General features: G+C 33.8%; 1 protein-coding gene across 1 annotated transcript; it reads left to right on the top strand.

The window, feature by feature from the left end:
* The first annotated feature begins 1,106 nt into the window (after positions 1 to 1,106).
* Positions 1,107 to 10,983, top strand: LOC124540762 (probable serine/threonine-protein kinase clkA). Its single transcript, XM_047118470.1, has 5 exons — positions 1,107 to 1,247; positions 2,770 to 3,106; positions 8,092 to 8,190; positions 9,025 to 9,108; positions 10,019 to 10,983. Exons 1-5 carry the CDS (start codon positions 1,108 to 1,110, stop codon positions 10,769 to 10,771), a joined length of 1,413 nt encoding a protein of 470 aa, XP_046974426.1. The 5' UTR covers position 1,107; the 3' UTR covers positions 10,772 to 10,983.
* Positions 10,984 to 20,171: the final 9,188 nt, after the last annotated feature.

Below are 20,171 nucleotides of genomic sequence, written 5' to 3'. Positions count from 1 at the left end.
TGTTAATAACTCAACGTTAGAAAAGTACATCAGATCTTCTCTCCCTTTCACACATTGGAATCTAGTTGGTTTTAATAATTATGACACTTAAAGATTGCACGAATTAAAATAGGATTTTTCGGTCGTTACGATTTCATGAGTAATTTGAAGTGAAGTTTCACACATTGTTGGCGTACAAAATCATTAGAGTGTTTTTGGAAAATGAGTTTAAAATTAAGTATTGTAAATGTCATTATCAAAATTCATACTTTTGGTTCTTTAACTTTTCTTCTTCTCCAAGATCAAGTACTATTTTTGGAGTACAAATTTATCATCAGAGTGCTTTTGGAAAAAGAGTTTTAAATCAAGTAATTTAAATCTCAATTTCAGACAGCCCAATTTTGGCTTTTAAACTGTTCTTCCTCTGTACAAACAAAATTAATTTTAATTTCGAAACATCGAATGCAATAATATCGATTTATTAGCGAGAATTATCCACAATTACTTGATCGTTAGAACCACAATTACTATTTAGTACGGGACAATTGACGTGTTACAGCTTAAGTTGCACTGCTCATTAACACCACGTAATCAATGGGGTAATGTATACTCTAACGAGGTGTCAGGTTGCGTTCAAATAATACGTTAGGGGAGAATGTTCATTATTTTGTTATTACGCTTTGACTAATAAAGGAAGATGGATGGCTAAAATAAATGTTACCCTGGATATATTATATTAATTAAGTGTGGAGTTAATGTGTATTAATTCCGGTAATAATCCTATTATTGCATTTAAAAAACCTACGAAACTGAGTATCAGTGATAATCGAAGCGTTAAATTTAATTGAATGTGTTTTTTTAATTATATGTATTAATGTAACATTAATATTAATAAATTGTCCTTCCTTTGTTAATGGGCCTAAATATTTTTGTGCTAAAGTGCAAGATTAATATTTAGGTGTTAGTTTGAATTTCATCCCTCTCACACCGTAGAGTCTATTTTCATTGTGAGTTATTCTTAACTTCTTAAAACGACTTACTTTTTGGAATTAATAGATCCTCACTTTTCCCAATACCGAAGGAATTTTCTAGAAATTTTTTGATTTGAAAAATAATTTCAGATAAACCATGATCGCCTTGTTCCTCGTGATAACTGGAGCCATCGCGCAGGAAGTACCGACTCCGGCGAGTCTTCTCGGACCAAGAAATTTCAACTACCATCCGTATGAGGCGCAGTTCTTGAAGGAAACAAAAGTGGAACCAACCAAGTGAGTGAAGAAACTAATAATTATTTGTCTGTGTTATTGTCAGTTAATGACTAAGTACTATCTATAACCACTTACTAACTGTGAATAGGCCTCGTTTCTCGAATAGATTTGTAGGTACTTAATTACTGGATACCTATGTGTCAGATTTTCGTTCAAATCAATACAAATTTCTTAATTCAATATAAACGCATTACACTTACTCATTGAGGAAAATATTTGACCCGACAAGAACCTACGAAAGAAGCCTCTGTGGGTCTTGTTTGGTCAATTATATTATTTACAATATTCAAAAGTTTATAATTTCCTTCACCGCTAAATATGAAATGAAGTATAAAAACAAATGAAGTATACGTGTGGATGCCTTAAACTATGTATAGATAGTACTGTTTATGTGCATGTGATAAGCGTACCTGTGGCGCCCGCTGAAAAGACGGAGATGGTACAGCTGGTTTTTTAGTGGGTATTCCAGTGTGTCGGGGCGCACTCGGCGTCCTAGGCTTTGCCGAGTCCCACATACCTCACTTTTCACATGGGAAAAACACGTAGTGCGATTTTGCAACAAAAAAAATTGCTGGTCAAGAGGTGCGTTATGATAATTTTAATTAAAAGTTGTCATAAATAAATAACATACGAAATTTTGACACCTAATCCACAGCAGTTTCATCCAGCAATATATTTTCGACGGGCAATGTTTTACAAGTCAGTAAACTAATGACCAATTCCACCACGACTGCTATATAAGATCTATTTTAAGCCATTTGTACAAGTTTAATACTATTTTCATTAAACAACAGTCGTTAGCTTGGATAGTTAAAAGTTCCGTCCGTCTGTTGTATTGATTGCTCTTACTATGGATTTCCCATTAGCAACTAGTAATTATCAATGAAAACGATCTTGGCTTTGATTAAATGTATCTAGAGAAAAGCTAAAAAAAATCAAAGATGTTTTTATTTATAATACCTCCTTAATGTAGTGGCTTTCGTACATTCTACTAATCTGGAGTAAAGTAAAGTAAAGTAACAGCCTGTAAATGTCCCACTGCTAAGATAAGGCCTCCTCTTCCATTAAGGAGAGGGCTTGGAACATATTCCATCAGGCTGTTCCAATGCAGGTTGGTGAAATGCATATGTGGCAGAATTTCGATGAAATTAGACACATGCAGATTCCCTCACGATGTTTTCCTTCACCGCTGAGCACGAGATGAATCATAACACAAATTAAGCACATATATAAAGTGGTGCTTGCCTGGGGTGTTTGATCTGGAGTACCTAAGTTAAAATTTCGTAAAGGTATGTTCAGTTAAAAATTCGTCTGTTTCGTATCCTAAAGATGTTAACAGCATATCATGTCTTATGACTGAACTACCTTTGGTTATTCCGTATAAAGTTAGGCAAATATGTATCCATCAAATGACACTTAAACAATAACAAAACTCAAAAGATTCTCCAGAACACACACTGAATATATATGCACAATATACTAGAATAGTCAATAAAATTCAAATCTCAAATTTATGTTACAGGAAAGGACCAGTCCTGTTCCCAAATGACTCACCACCATCACCTCGTACGCCTCTCGTGGTGACATCGCGACCTCTCATCGAATCAATACTCAGAAGCGACCTCAATCCAAACCCACCAAACAATTCCATAGCCCAATCTTCCCAAATCAATAATATTTTCAAACCCTATCTGAATAACCAAAATTTTGGACAAAATCTTTATGATAAGGAAATCCCAGACGCCTTTAATAATGTTGAATATCAAGCAACTTCCTACAACAGCGTCCCTTATGCCGATACGCTTAAAAATAGAGGATACAATGGATTTGTCAGGAATAATGGATATAATAATTATGAGGTAAGTACTTGATTTGTTACTGAGTGATTTTATTTACATGATTGATACAGGATTATAGGTATCCTCTGAGGTTAAGTACCATATCTTCTACCGCCAAAAAGCAGCACTGAAAATTATATGACCATGTAGGTACAGGTACAAATTTCTTCAACTTAGTTCCCAAGGCCCAAGGAAAGAAGGAATGTTTAATATTTCGTGGGATATTTTATTTTTGGCCACTCCATACCATATTCATGAATAAATATGACAAAATTTCAATCAGCCATAACAGTTCTCTCTGTATGTGCACCCTATCATGACATTAAAATAAAAAAATACACACCGTTAAATCTTGTCACCTTTCACCTTTAAAGGCTAGGGCTTTGCAAAAGTCCACTTGGGTAGATATCATATCCTCTACCGCCAAACAGGAGCACTGAAGGTTGTGACAAGTTTCCTCTATGTAGTTCCCGAGGTTTCCACATTAGAAGGAATGTTTTATATTTCATGGACATTTTTATTTCACAACACAACTCCAGACCATATTCATGAATAAAAATGACAATGTTTCAAACATCCATAATATTTCTGTCAATATTTGTTCCTTTACCGAACATGAAAATAAAAACAAAAATACCCTCAAAAATTGACACTTGTCCAAACTTGAAAGCGATCTTAAAGATCCAAATGAACAACCAAACCAACTCTTATTAAGAATCGAATATAATTACAAATATTCGTAAAATAAACAAAAATTCAAACTTAATTACACAAAGACTGTTTTATAGAGGGTAATTAAAAGCTCTTTGTGTTTCAGAAGAATTAATACCAATTGATGGCCCTCGAATAGATGAGTTCAAATCATAATTAAGAATAATTGTCGAATTACAACTAAGCCACACAATACCAAGTTTGTTTTGATAACGTTTCTTTACGTGGAAATAAATAACTGACAATTTATTGCGGCTTACTCTTGAATTTAATTGACTTGAACAATTATTATAAGTATTGCTTTTTGGCGATAAAAAACATAGTACACCGGATTTCATGGGTAGGTAGGACATTCCGATTCCGGGTTGAGTTGATGCAGAAAAGGCTCCTTAGTTTTCTATGACCCAAGACAGGGTCTGGGTGTTTGTGGTTCCGTAGTTACTTCTGATTTTCCATAACAAGTGCTTTAGCTACTTACATTGGGATCAGAGTAATGTATGTGATGTTGTCCAATACCAATAAGGGTTTTCCTTTCGAATAATTTTCAGTAGCAGTCAGATTCCAATCTGGAAGTTGGTACAGTTTAAACCACCGTTTCTTGGAAAGCACCTAAAATATTTGGTTCTATATTTGAACGATTAACAGTCATTACTTGGTGGTAGGGCTTTCTGCAAGCCCGCCTGGGTAGGTTATTAAATACTTAGAGTTCCTACAACGTATCCACGTGTGAGACATTAAGACATAAGGGATATGGTCTTAGTTCCCAAGGTTGATAATGCATTGGTGTTGTAAGTATTGCTTATTATTTGCTTTTTGTGGCAATTATTGAGGGTGCTAGTATAGTAAGAATGGTACCACTTACCATCAGATAATCTATTGGCTATTTCCTTTTTCGGATTTCCTTATAGATTTGCTTAAATGAACATCATAACGAATCCTAATATTTAAAATGTGCTTTTTTAAACGTCAAAACATCTTAAACAAATCAAATCAAAATACCCTTTATTGTACACCAACAAATAAATAATTTATACACGAAATAGCGATCTCTTAAAGGCAACTTTAAGGTAGAGGAGAGAAACAGATATAGAAAGAGGTGGGGGTGTACAAAACAGAATTAATAACTAGATAAAAAAACAGTCCAATGAATAAATGTTCAAGACCTCTGAAGTTATCTTTATTTGATTACAAACAAGCGTTACTTGTAGTTATGGTATAATATGTCCTACTTTTGCAAGTTAAGTTTCACTGAGCTTGAGTGACAATCTATAGGGCTAAGTAGGGCATCTTCCTTATTGTGGCTATCCAGCATGACTTGCCTTAGGGCGAGTTGAATACAAGTGTCGGGCCATTAGAATAGCGTTAAGATATTTTTCTACAAGTCATGTAGCCTAGCCCAGTGGTTAGCTCTCGTGCATCTTAACCGATAATTGCGGGTTCAAACCCAGGCAACCACTGAATATATATGTGCTTAATTTGTATTTATAATTCGTGTCATGCTTGGCGGTGAAGGAAAACATCGTGAGGAAACCCGCATTTGTCTAATTTCATCTGCCGCATTGTGCCACATGTGTATTCCACCTATCAGCATTGGAACAGCGTGGTAGAATATGTTCTCAACCTTCTCCTCATAGGGAGAGGATGTCTTAGCCCAGCAGTGGGAAATTTACAGATTGTTGTTGTTGCCTATTCCTACTCTGTGAGTACCTTTTCTTCTTTAATTTTGTCTATGTTCGCGTTGATACATTAGAATAAGCTCCATGTAAATAGAACGTCGTTCACTAAGCTGATCTAATAAATCCCTTGTCTGCGAGAAAATATTTAGAAAAATGTTTCATCGAAGAATATATTTTTAATCTTACGGCGAAATTTATTATTCATACATATAAAAAAAATATTTAACTTTTATCATAGTAAATATTCTGTAATATATAAATTTAATGATTTGCATGCATATCTTTTTTAATTGTGATGTATTTTACTACTACATGTTCCGTAAAGTTTTGTTCAAATGTTTAATTCATTGAACTTTTATAAATCTAAATCCGTTATATTTCAATCATATCATTCAACGGCTGGACCATTTTTGACGAGACTTTTACTAGCTGATAGCTGATGTAATAAAGTGTAACTTAGTTTACAGCAACAACTTTTTTGTTAAATTCTAATGGGCCTAAATTCGGGGGCAAAGCTAGTATAACGAATTTTCAAAATTAAAAAATCTTTTAACCTAAATATCTATTAATGCACAACAAAAAGACGTAGTCTAGAAAGCTGACATTTAAAAGATATTCACTTTTAAGTCAGAAGAAAGTACCACTCCCATGCGATTTATTAATTATGACTTAAAGGAGTCAATAATTAACAATTTTATATCAAGGCGGTACGATGGTTTTTAACAGACAAATAAACGAATTTCGAAATAATATTGCACTACATATTTCTTACAAAAATCGCTGTTTTAGAAGCGTTCCTAGTCGAAATAATGCGATATTATTATTTTTTCTTTGCATGCGCCCTTATGGCGTATGATTGATTACACTACACACAGGTGTTGCCTCACGATAAATCCACAACTGTTGTTTGTCATTCTGTAATTGTTCTATTTAAATGCACATTTCTATTCAATCGTAGCTCTCTGTGCACTGAGTTCAATTCCCAATGGATTTATGTTTGTAATACAAAATAATACTTTATTTATTTTATCGAAATGTTTTTCAAAGAGTTTTTATAGATATTTTTGAATTGTTTAACGTTAAATTCTACTTAATTGCTACACAGTTTCCTAACTTATCCTCTAATTAGTCTAATCTAAAGCAACTCAAATACATACAATTTCATCGAAATCAGTACAACCGGTTCGAATTCACAGTCGCAAATCGAATCTCACTAAAACCTTCTCCATAAAACGATTCATATACGTGCCAAATTTCACTGTGATTGATCGAACCGTGTTGGGGTCAAAGGTAACTCCTATTCCATTTTATATATAACACTAGCAACCCACCTTCTTCTTCTTCGCACGGGTGCAATACTAATACTAAATATTCTACAGAGTTACGACATCAAATTAGAAACTTCTAGAATTATCAGTGTTTCTTTACTGTATTGTCCATTTATTGTATACAAATCCTTTCTCTCGAATCACTCTATCTATTAAAAACAACCTCATCAAAATCCGTTGCGTAATTTTAAAGATCTAATATACGAGTACATAGGGACAGACAGCGGTAAGCGACTTTGTTTTATACTATGTAATGATAAAGATATAGGGTATCCTTTATAATGATAAAATTAAATTGAATGCGTGCTGAAAAATAAAGATAGAAATTAAGTTGATTTATGTAATAGAACGAACAAATAGGCTACCCAATGGTAAATGGTCATCACCACTACCATTGATGATGCATTGACGACCTCCGTGGTCGAGTGGTGTGTACACCGGTTTTCATAGGTACGCCACTCCGAGCTCCCGGGTTCAATTCCCGGCCGAGTCAATGTAGATTATCATTAGTTTCCTATGTTGTCTTGGGTCTGGTGTCGTCGTTACTTTTGATTTTCCATAACACAATTGCTTTAGCTACTTACATAGGGGTTCATAGTAATGTATGTGATGTTGTCCAATATAGTGTAAAAAATACTCACCATTACTTCACACCAATGCGCCACTACCCTTGCCGGCCAAGATATCCCTAATACTGTAGCTGATTGATGGTGGGATATGATGTGTGGTACCTAGTCAAACGGGTTTTCCCGTATAGTTAATATGAGTTGAATAGTTTTAAGAAAAAAAATAGACTCTTCTCAATTAGTGTCAAGATATATTGGTTTTTATTCTAGATATCTTTACTTGGTGGTAGGGCTTTGTGCAAGCCCGCCTGGGTAGGTACCACCCACTCATCAGTTATTTTACCGCCAACAGTACTCAGTATTGTTGTGTTCCGGTTTGAAGGGTGAGTGAGCCAGTGTAACTACAGACACAAGGGACATAACATCTTAGTTCCCAAGGTTGATGGCACATTGACGATGTAAGGAATAGTTAATATTTCTTACAGCGTCATTATACATGCGTGATGGTGACCACTTACCATCAGGTGGCCCATACGCTCGTCCGCCAACTTATATTAATAAAATTATAAAAAACTTATATAAAAAAAAGATAAACACCACATGCACTTCAATTAAGCACTAGTATAAGTAACAATCAAAAGCATACCTACGATATACACAATTATAAGAAAAGTACAAATCAATGATTATTGTATTAAAAATAATGATTACTTTATATTTTACAGGGACGAACAGCATTACCGCCAATATACAAAGCGTTATCGGATAACGCTCAACAAAACCTATTGAATTTACATAAACAGAAACTCTACAACAATTACCAGGTACGTTTATATATTTCGTACTCATTAAAAACAAACTGTGTCACGTGCCCGTGTTTAATTGTATATCTACATTATAAATTTGAATAATTTGCATGGTTAAACGCGCCAATTATGAGTACCTCTAGTCAGAAGTGAGTTATTATTATAGCCTTATTTGTAAACGGGCTATTCATTGAGGAATGTTTTATGTAAAATATATAGTTTCAATTACTTCACTGCTCTACTTGGTCTTATTTGATTATGAACGTAATTAAGGATGCTCTTATGTATTTGAAAATATTTTGTAATATTTCCGTTGTCACATTCTGAATTGGGAATGGGCAACATGTCTAAAATTGGTGAGGAAGACTTACGGAATGTAGTATTTCCTACCTTTACCATTCTGGAAAGGGACTTAATCGACAATATTGTTAATTGAGGCTAAAAAATCACAGCATAATACTATAATTCTGATGCCAAAAGGTCCCTTCTCCCTTTTGAGGAGAAAGATTTTGGAACTTTCTCTACCTGATGCTCTAATGCTCCTGGATACGTGCTATTCCCCTTCAACGAACACGATATGAAATATAAATGTAAATTAAGCAGAATAATTCAGTGATATCCCTTTTTTGTCTTAATAGTCTATTGACTTAAATTTGTCCCAAAAACAATTCTATTTCTGTGACAAAGAATTTTCACTAGTAGCCTACAACTAAAAAGATAGTGTAATCTTTATTGAACCGTGAAATCAGCTCACCAGCTAGCCACTACACCGATAAAACCATTGTCATAAATATAACAATTATTACATAAATATATATTACTTACAATATTATTATATAGATTAATTTTCAGCCGAAAAACCTGGATTACGATAACCGTTACGAAAACAACGACGTATCCAATGAAAACCACAATCCTGAATACGATAGTAACGAGGTACGATATTGATAATTAATTTTATGGTTTTAAATATGTATTTAAATATATTTGTTTATTTTAATATTTTGGTACAATATACATAAAACTATTGGAATTTGATTAATGAACAAATATAGCAATTAATTCGACAACTTGGTCGATTAGTGTGTACACAGGTTTTCATGGGTCACTCGGAAGTCCCGGGTTCAATTCCCGACTGAGTCGATGAAAAAAAAGTTCATTAAATTTCTATGTTGTCTTGGTTCTGAGTGTTTTACCGTCGTTACTTCTAATTTCCATAACACAAGTGCTTTAACTACTTACATTGGGATCAGAGTAGTATGTGATGTTGTCCAATATTTATTGTGTTGATTATTTTATTTCTGCCTGTCCTAACCACTGTCAGATCCATCTTCTCTAGTGTTGATTTAATTAATTATATTAGAATCTCCATCAGAAGTAACAATAATATAACTATTATTTCAAATTATATCTCATTCTTACACATTAAATATTGTAGGTATATATAATTTGTAACGTACATTAAAAAAAAGTAAAGTAACAGCCTGTAAATTTCCCACTGCTGAGATAAGGCCTCCTCTTCCATTAAGGAGAGGGTTTGGAAAGTATTCCACCACGCTGTTCCAATGCGGGTTGGTGGAATGCACATGTGGCAGAATTTCGATGAAATTAGACACAGGTTTCGATCGATTTCGTTGAGATGAATTATAAACACAATTAAGCACATATATATAGTGGTGCTTGCCTGGGTTTGAACCCGCAATCATCGGTTAAGATGCACGCGTTCTAACCACTGGGCCATCTCAGCTCATAACGTACATTAATATTGTTTATTTTAAAACAACAGCAACATGATTTCAATATTATATTTATGCTAATTAAATATTATTATTATTATTATTTTCAGAATCAAAATTACGCTTTCTCTTACACCGTAAGGGATCACAAAACTGGTGATGACTTCTCACATTCGCAACAAAGCAGCGGTTCGGCTACTAATGGAGAATACAGAGTTCGATTACCGGACGGCAGAATCCAAATCGTTTCTTACACAGCCGATGAAAACGGCTACAACGCCAATGTTAGATACGACGAAGACAAAGTTAACAAAGACTATTTCAACATAAATAACTATAATCCAAATCCTAGCTCATACAAACCAAACACAAATGCAAATATCAATCAAAACAGACATACAATACCAGTGAAAGAGGAACAAGATCAGTACAATTCTAAAGAATATTACGACTATACAGCTGATTACAACTACCAACCTTATAAATCTAAATTTAATTTCAATCAAATTTCAACGACCGTTTCAGTTCCAGTCAGACCTGCTTACGACGATATTAAAGATCTTTTCACAAGAGCACCAAGTCCTACCCCATTATATATTGATGACGTTTCAGCTGGAAGCAACAAAGAGGTTAAATATGATTCCACAACTGAAAGCGTGGTGCTGATTGGTGGAAAAAATATTTATAATAATTTGAAACCCAATTATGTTGTGACGTCCCCTCGTCCTGTTAGTTTTGTTGTATCAAGTCCAGCTTCCTATTTGGCATCAACTATAGCCAGTTTAAGAGATCGTATCGCCGCAAAACCAATTCTCTCGGAAAGTTTTATGACTAGGATCAATAAATATTTACATTTCAAATGATGTGTTAGTTAGATAGATAAAATTAATTATCATCTCGTATACATATGCTAAAGATACATAATTTGTTCGCTGTATTATATAATTTATTTCGAACTTAAGTTTTTTTTTAACGCGTGTTCGATAATCGACAGTTGTAATAATACATTAGTTTTATTTATACTTATACAAATAAATCAGGATATATTTTAATGCCTAACTGAAAAATTGCTAAACCTATAAAACTTTACTAGCATTTTAGTTAAATGTTATTGTATATAATATTATTATATAAAGTTCTAGATAAGGTTACGCTAGTAGATATCGATTCCATAAAACGTCGACTGCAAGAAAAATACCACTGAAATGAGTATTATATCAACGATCTGATAACAATCGTCACATCGATCTCATCAATCGTTACAAGAATTAAATTGAACCATCTCACCTCACTCAAGATTTCATTGAATAATTCGAGAAATCACTCATGGATATGTGAGATAAAATTTCGTATGTATTGTATTTAGTAATTATTAAGCAATGAATAAGTTCCTGTAAAAAGCTACCGAAAGCCGGAAAAAAGCTGCGAACATGTTTATCGATCATATCCTGTTACAATAATCATATTAATTTAAAGGATTTCTACTCAAATTTCGAAATAGTATTTTAAGACTGCTCTAATAGTAACGTACTGTAGAAAATACGAGTTTATTTGAAACATCAACAAAGTATTCTTTTATATGTACTCGTAATAGGTAGGTGAACTGACTCAGAGGCAAAAGTTCAATGTCAAACCAATACACGTAAAACAAAATGTTGCAATTGAAATGAGTAGGTATATCAGTTTTCCGCCTTTATTTGACAGCTAGCTCCAATGATGTTCTAGTTAACAGATATGTTATTAACGCGCAAAAAGTGAAGACTAGAAAACGTCCTAATTGGGACGTTTGCCTCTAGTCGTTTTACGTAGTAATACGTTATAATACATCATAATTATGTAGTAATACGTTTTGCGTAATTAAAACATCTAGTTATCCCTTTTACTTATTGTTTTTATCAAGCTATCCTTTTTACTTGTAACGAAATGTAAAATAAACAATCCCCGGTGCGGCACACTTTTTTCTGTTGTTTAGTATGGGTATAACATATCTGTTTATTAGAATATAATTGCTAGCTCAGTACATTTTTAAATGTCATTGTTAAAACAGATGATTATTATTACTTGGAGAAATAGTTATTGTTGTAGGCTAAGTTATCCCTTATTACATTAGCTATTTACCAGAGAACTTCTCCTCAAAATCAGTCCAGCCGTTTCAGAGATTAGCCGGGACAAAAATACAGATAAAATTTGAAAAAAGTTATAACGGTATATATGTACTGTGTATGCGTATGCATTTACTAATAAGAGGTTATTGTGTTATTATAAATATACATTCCAATTTTATGTATGTATATATAGACAATGTGATGACGAAATATATTGTAAACAAAAACTATAATTAAGATAAAATGTAAATAATTTATTGTTTTTATTAAATAAACAATTAATCTGATTATGTTTTTTTTTTGTGAAAATAATACATACTATACTAAAAAAACAAATTTGTTTCAATAATTAAAGTACTTGGTACAGCTTAATAATATTTCAGTGCGGTGAATCTATTTCGAGCTATAATGTTAATATTGAGGTTATTTTAACATTAGTATGTATAGTAATAACAGACCAGTATAAAAGCGACTTGGATGCAATTGATCTGACCTCATAAGAAATGTTTGTCTTACATCTCTTAGCTGGATCAAACAGTAACTCTATCTCATTGCATCACTCTATATTTCACGGCTGTCAGAAGTATATATTGAAGAAGTACCCGTTTAATATTTGATCCAGAAATGAGCAGCAACGAGAGCATATAGCCTCTTGATAAAAAACAATTTTTGTCCAATTTTTGTCCAATTTTTTCCTCCACACGTTCCTGAACCTTTCTTGAGATTGGTGAAACTGAGGTGATATGTTCTTTTTTTATCTCCAAAAAAACGAGAAAATTCCTTTGTATGTTTCATAGAACATAAACGAATTATATAGATTATTATTCTACACCGCTTGGGACTGTTAACTAGTATCATCCTCCTCCCTTAAAACAATTTTATAGGGAGTCGTCGCAGCACCTCTTCTTCCATACTTCTCTGTCCGACGTCATATCACAAGTAACATTAGTTCTAGCCATATCGTCATTCTCACTATCCATCCATCGTTTCTTTGGTAATCGTATCTTCGTACCTTCATCCACATCAATACTCAAGACCTTCATCATCATGGTTCTCGTTCCTCCGCATAACACGCCCATTATCTTACTATTAGTTAGTATATTAAATCAAATAAATATTTGAAAGATTGGTGTAGTACGACACAACTTACATGTAGCATCGGCAAATTTAATAAAACCGATTACTGACGATTTATACAACCAATAGAAATAACTCCATATCACGCCATTCGACGCTATTCGTTGCTATAGATTCTCGCGTCAGTTCAATCCGAGAAAGCAAGTGCATGTAAATCGACATGTCAAATTGACGAATATATTAGGTCATATGATATTACAAGTTATCACGTTTGTGTCCAGATCATATTCACATAAGAAATAAATACTGATAATTTGGATAGCGAACTTGATTCGGATGTGATCGGTTTTACGAATTTTACCGATGCTACATCTAAGTTGTGTCGTGCTATAATTGTATCATTGAATTTGAATGAAAATCATTAAATTGCTTACTGTTTGATCAAGCGATTTTGTTTATTCCATTGAACAGCTGTTCATCTAGAGCGACTGGAACTTCAATTGACCGTTCAACGAGTCTTTTCATAACTTCATCAATCTCAAATCAATTTAAAAAAATGCCCATAAAATTTCAATTCTTGAAAGCATTTCGGTACGATCTACTTTCCGAATTTTAGTTTATCTATACATATAATAAAATTGGTGTTTGTTTGTAATATTAAAATAGACCTTTTTTACTCAATGAAACATACATATGTATATTTTATTTTGTTACGTCTGTTTGTTCCGGTTAATCTCTATAACGGCTGAATCGATTTTGACGGGACTTTCACTGGCAGATAACTGATATAATAAGGAGTAACTTAGGGTACAATATTTTTTTTTTGTTAAATTCAAACGCGTACAACGACGCGGGCACTAGTTATACACATAATATATGTATAATTCTGTAACATGACATAACAAACAACAACAACAACAACAACAGCCTGTAAATTCCCACTGCTGTGCTAAAGGCCTCCTCTCCCTTTGAGGAAAAGATGTGGAACATATTCCACCACGCTGTTCCAATGCGGGTTGGTGGAATACACATGTGGCAAAATTTCTATGAAATTTGTCACATGCAGGTTTCCTCACGATGTTTTCCTTCACCGCTGAGCACGAGATTATAAAGACAAATTAAGCACATGAATCAGCGTTGCTTGCCTGGGTTTGAACCCGCAATCATCGGTTAAGATGCACGCGTTCTAACCACTGGGCCATCTCGACTCATGACATAGTAACATGACATATTTGAAACGAACTATTAAGAGCGTACTATGTAATAAGCGTGAAATTTCTGTGTGAACGAATTTATCAGATTTTAATACAACGATCTAAAGTATTATAAATGTGAAAGTAACTCTGTCTGTCTGTTAGTCTGTTGCACTTTCACGACCAAACTTTTGAACCGAATTTGATGAAATTCAAGAAACATGGGAACTTTTTTTGCCTGAACTATTACCCTAAAACGGGAGCAAAACCGCGGGTGACTACTAGTAATACATTAGATTCTATATTTGTAAGATATTTGACGACCTCCGTAGTCGAGTATTGTGTACGCTGGTTTTCATGGGTACGCCACTCCGAGGTCACGGGTTCGATTCCCGGCCGAGTCGATGTAGAAAATTTTCTATGTTGTCTTGGGTCTGGGTGTTTGTGGTACTGTCGTTAGTTCTGATTTTCCATAACATAAGTAGTTTAGCTACTTACATTGGGATCAGAGTAAGAACTAACGCGCACTGGTAACTTTTGTCACGGTGACTGTTTCGTCACTCTTGTCAAGTCCGTGAATATGTACAGATGCAGACACAAATGTCACGTCGTAACGTGCGCGCACCTCCATACATATTCATGGACTCGACAAGAGTGACGAAACAGTCACCGTGACAAAAGTTACCAGTGCGCGCAGTGCGTAATATATGTGATGTTGTCCCATATTTATTTATTTATTATTATATCAGTTGAGCTATGTATTTGAAATGTACATTTAATAGTTATAAGCGAATACACGCTTACACAGCAATAGTCTGACATTAAAATAAACCGTAACAAGGCGATGCTAAATTCAGGCGAGCTGGATATCCATCAAGAAACTTGGCATACATCTTGTCGTAACGCGCTGGATCTAAACGCTAAATATCTGCGGTGAGATGTCGTACACACGGACAGACTGTTCAGACAACTTTATTATTATTATTACCAATACCGGTCTCAGCTATTGGCTGGCTTGGTGTTATACGATAATACTGGGCCAAGTTACTCGTATCACTTATTTCTTTTGATTGTTGAAGCGCGTGCTCGCGACTGACACCGGCTCCAAATATAACAATAACTATAACTACGTTATACAATCGAAAATCGACTTTTAAGTAGTCTAATGTTTTTCATTTCATTTTACTGAGAAGGACTCTGAAAATATTTTTAATACGCATATTAATTTGTTTTAAAATATTTTGTTTTATGAATCAAACCCAAACATTATTACCTAATATATAAATACGAGGCATGACTAGCGCCATCTTTTAAATTACGAGGGAACAGTCGGTCTGGTGAAGCTTCATATCGATAGTTGGCGGGAATGTCGAACGACGCCATTATTGTGGCGTAATCAACTGCGTTACCACTAACCACGTCTGCGACCAATCGCCTTTGTTCCTCATAATTTTGTATAGTGTTATTGTTATTTCTTAAAAAAATAATAAGATTGTCTTTATCTGATAGGCTTATCGTGATACAGCTTCTGATCTGAGAGTGATCTGAGAGAGATCTGTCTTTAAATATTATACATTAAGAGGTCTCCTTCCAAGAAGGCCTTTCCTTACATAATGCCAATGCAGTCTGCGTTATTGGATACACGTATCGCAGAACTTAATCAGAAAAATTCCTCACAATATTTTCTTCTTTAATCAGTTTTATTTCTTTCTTATTATGTCTTATTGGAATAAAAAGGACCACCGGATGAAAAGTGTTCATACCTGCCCATTGACATATATCGCCAATATCAAATCAAAATTAATCAATCAAAATTTACTTTATTCAAAATACGTCATACGTCTAAATACCAACCTGAAGAGCTAAGATGTAATGACTCTTGTGCCTGTAGTTACACTGGCTCACTAACAACAATAGTAAGTACATAAACATACATAAACAAAAATGTATTTGTTGTTTGTTTTCAATAAAATGTTGCATATTCTTATGTACCGTGTGTCACATTAGCAAGACTTACTCTTAGGCTTGTTAGTCAAGTTACGGAGCGTGAGAGCTTACCAATTGTTGCAGTAACTGAATCTATATACTACACATGTACTATATATTACGTAAGAATGTTTCTTAAAACAGAAGGCGCGTGGATAAAAAAGTGACAGCATTATAGCCGATGATAGCGGGTTCAAACGCAGACAATCAGCGCTGAATATTCATGTGCTTAATTTGTGTATAATTCATCTCGATATCGGCAGTAAAGAAAAACATAGTGAGGAAACCTGCATGTGTCTAATTTCATAAAAATTCTGCCATATGTGTATTCCACCAACTCGTATTGGAACATCGTGGTGAAATCTGTTCCAAATCTTCTCCTCAAAGAGAGAGGAAGCCCAGCAGTGGGAAATTTACAGTCTGTTGTTGTTGTTTAGTTGGTTTTTGTGAAAGCCCCTTGTTGACTTCCAAGCAGGATTTACATGCATATATAATTATATTTAACTAATATGACTGTATTTTTAAATGTTGAAATAGAGTAACTACTGAGTTACTTTCCGGTTCGTTTCATTAGACTCTACTTTCCGAACCGGTAGTGCTAGTAAAAGCCCACTTGAATAAAGTTTATTTTGATTTTGATGGTAGCTTCAATAAATATAGTTGTTAAATGACGATTCAAAAGTGCTTGTAAAAGCCTACTTCAATGAAGTATATTTCGATTTGATTTGGGTAATTTCCACATATTATATAATCTAACGAACAAATAAACAATAACTAACCGATAGGACAAGGGAACCTTCAAGAAAAGAGCGTACTCCTTTCTTAAAGGCCGGCAACGCACCTGCAAGCCCCCTGGTGTTGCAGATGTCCATGGGCGGTGGTATACTTTCCATCAGGTGAGCCTCCTGCTCGTTTGCCAATTATGTCATTAAAATCAGCTGACAAATAACAATAGTCAGATGTATGTTGCAGTTTCAAGAGTGGGTTAACGTAACTGCAGGCACAAGATACATAATCAAGTTATAAAATCTTATTGTTTCTTCCCACGGCTGATGGCGCAGTGGTGGTAAGGAATGTCTCTCGGCGTCATTTATCCTTCAGCTTATCTCCTATTGTCCGAGAGTTGGGTTAGTGTTCCAATTCTATTCTATCTATCTTGAGGACAATTCCAATTATTTCTTAAATGATAAGGCTGAAGAATTTAAAGGTATGTACATACTATTAAAGGCTATAACATCGTATAAAAGAGTGTCTGTTTGTAATATTAAAATATCCGCTTTTTACGAAATGCATATGTACGGGTATGTATATTACATATACATTTTTACAGTTATGGTCTGTCTGTCTGTTTGTTCCAATTAATCATTGGAAAATCAATCCGATTTAGACGGGTCGTTCATTGGCAGAAAGCTGATATACTTACGAGTAGCTAAGGCTACTTTTATCTCAGAGTAATATATAAAGTAATAATAAAGTTACACTAACAATGTCCAAATACTGTCCAGTACCGCGCTTTCCACAATATCGCAAAAGCTAGTACAGAATTCATAATTTATAGTAAAATCCGTGAAGTGAACAACAACTTATTTTGTTAAATTCAAATGTGCACGAAGTCGCGGACTTAGCCAGTTAGAGACAAAATTTGTGTGATAAAGAAGTATAACATATAAGTATTATTAAAATGTATCCGTGCAGCGAAAAGTTCTAAGTCTAGAACACTAAGAAACATATGTTTATTTTATAACGTGCGCGCCCACGAAGTAAATCTATTACTGCACACACGTGTAATTTTCCTTTTTATATGTTCGCGTGGCAGAAATTTCTAATTAGATAACTGCCCCTTGTACCACACAGTAATTAGTTCTTTACATTTTCTTATATAATACAATAAAGTATCAATAAATAACTAACTGGCTGATTGACTTTACGGCCCGTAAATCGAACCTATTTCATCAGAATCGAATTAAAAAATCCGGGATTAACAGAGCAATAAACCCCAATGGTTTTCCAAATATACTGAATTTTGTTTTTCAGTAAAGTTTTGAAATAATTACAATAAATTAAACTCTATACTGTAAATCGTTTCTGCTTTTTTTTCATGTTTATTTTTTAAACTAGTGACCCGCCCCGGATTCGCACGGGTACAATACTGTAACTAAATATACTACAAAATTATCGTATTTATTGTAAAATTTATTGTTACCGCCTTCATAACTTTCTGTTTGGCCTAAAGGTTGACTGGTAGAGAATGCCTTCAGGCATTAAGTCCGCCTTTTGTCACAACTTATGTTGTTGGTCAATAAAGTATTTTAAATAAAATAATTTGTTTATTTACGACATCACATGACAAACTACCATGTATTATATATAAAAAAACCTTACTCTCGAATCACTCAACAAAATAACCGCATCAAAATCCGTTGTGTAGTTTTAAAGATTTAAGAGTACAAAGAGGACAGAGAGAGACGTTCCTCTTTATCTAATTAAACATTTTTCACTTTTTTACTAGTAACTAGTGAACGACATATATAATATTCCATGTAGCTTATACATACAAACATATAATGCTTCCTCTTTATAATATTAATATAGGTATGCGGTGAGAGAAGTCATCGTAAGAGGTTCCACTAGCAATAAATAATTCACAGATTAGATTTAGATAAGGAATCAAAACAAATGTAAAAAAGATAGATGCGTAAGATATCCAGTTAAAACGAGTTTTCTCTATCTATTCTATTATTATAAAAGTAAAAGTAACTCTTTCAAACCACTGAAACGAATTTGATGAAATTTGGTATGGAAATGGTATGGTTCAAGGAAAGACATAACCCATAAAACGAGCAAAGCCATGGGCACCAACTAGCACATTATACATATGTTAAATAACCAAAACAATGAAATAAATGAACAATGTTTAGAATAACTCAAAGACAAGAAAACTTTTGTATTAAAATTCCGTATGAATTCAATAATAATAAAAACGCAATACCATATTCAATAGAAAAAGATAGAGAGATAGAAAAAAAGAGAAGAGTAAGACTTATTTTTTAAGTGAAGATTCCACCAGCTCACTCTACTGTAAGCCGCGTAAGAACTAAATTCCAAAAAATAAATTCAAATCGATAACGCAGGAAATACGCTGGCAGTTTTGAAAACATTTTGCAAAAATTTAACAATAGTTCGCAAACTCGAAAACTAGTTCAAATTACACTAAAGAAATTCTCATAAATACAATATTTCATAAAAATATTTATTTCAGAAATGACAAAACATTTTATTACATCAACGGAAGTCTTATTACCGTTTACACTGAATACGGAACCCAACAAAATTGCAAGTCTATATAGCTAGTTCCGTTGAAGATAAGGCACTCGCTGCGGTCTATGGGCTGTCGATTATTGCAAACGATTCTTGTAGTGATGTGATCTCATTTATCGATATTCTATATATTTGAATTTGATTTCATTTCGTTTTGATATTGAAATTCTTGCCTTCAATTTTCTGTAATGAAACATTTTATATGTACTGTTATTTTATATGATATTGAGTGCAATAAAGTTTTTATCTATCTATCTATCTTTTATGTACAGAGCGCCCTCTACTTCCATAAATTAAGGCATGATCTGAAGGTGATGGAACTCAATTGGATGCAGAAAGTAAGAACTGAGTGTTTTGATTTCTATCCTTTGTTAGCCCAGAAGTTGATTTCAAATGTATGGTGATGATAATGATGATGGTGGTGATCTTGAACGTATTCTACCATCAAACAGTTACACTTTTTATAAGGGAATGTTTATCGAGTTGTTTCTTGCAGCTAACATTTAAAACATTTACCATCGTGTATCATTGGTCCTCTGCTTTCCAAATTTAAATTTGGTTAACCTTTATGATAAAATTTTGAT

This window comes from Vanessa cardui, chromosome 26, assembly GCF_905220365.1.
Source record: "Vanessa cardui chromosome 26, ilVanCard2.1, whole genome shotgun sequence".
NCBI classification, from domain to species: Eukaryota; Metazoa; Arthropoda; class Insecta; order Lepidoptera; family Nymphalidae; genus Vanessa; species Vanessa cardui.
Note: the sequence above shows the minus strand (reverse complement) of the source record. Positions and strands in the feature narration are given on the sequence as shown.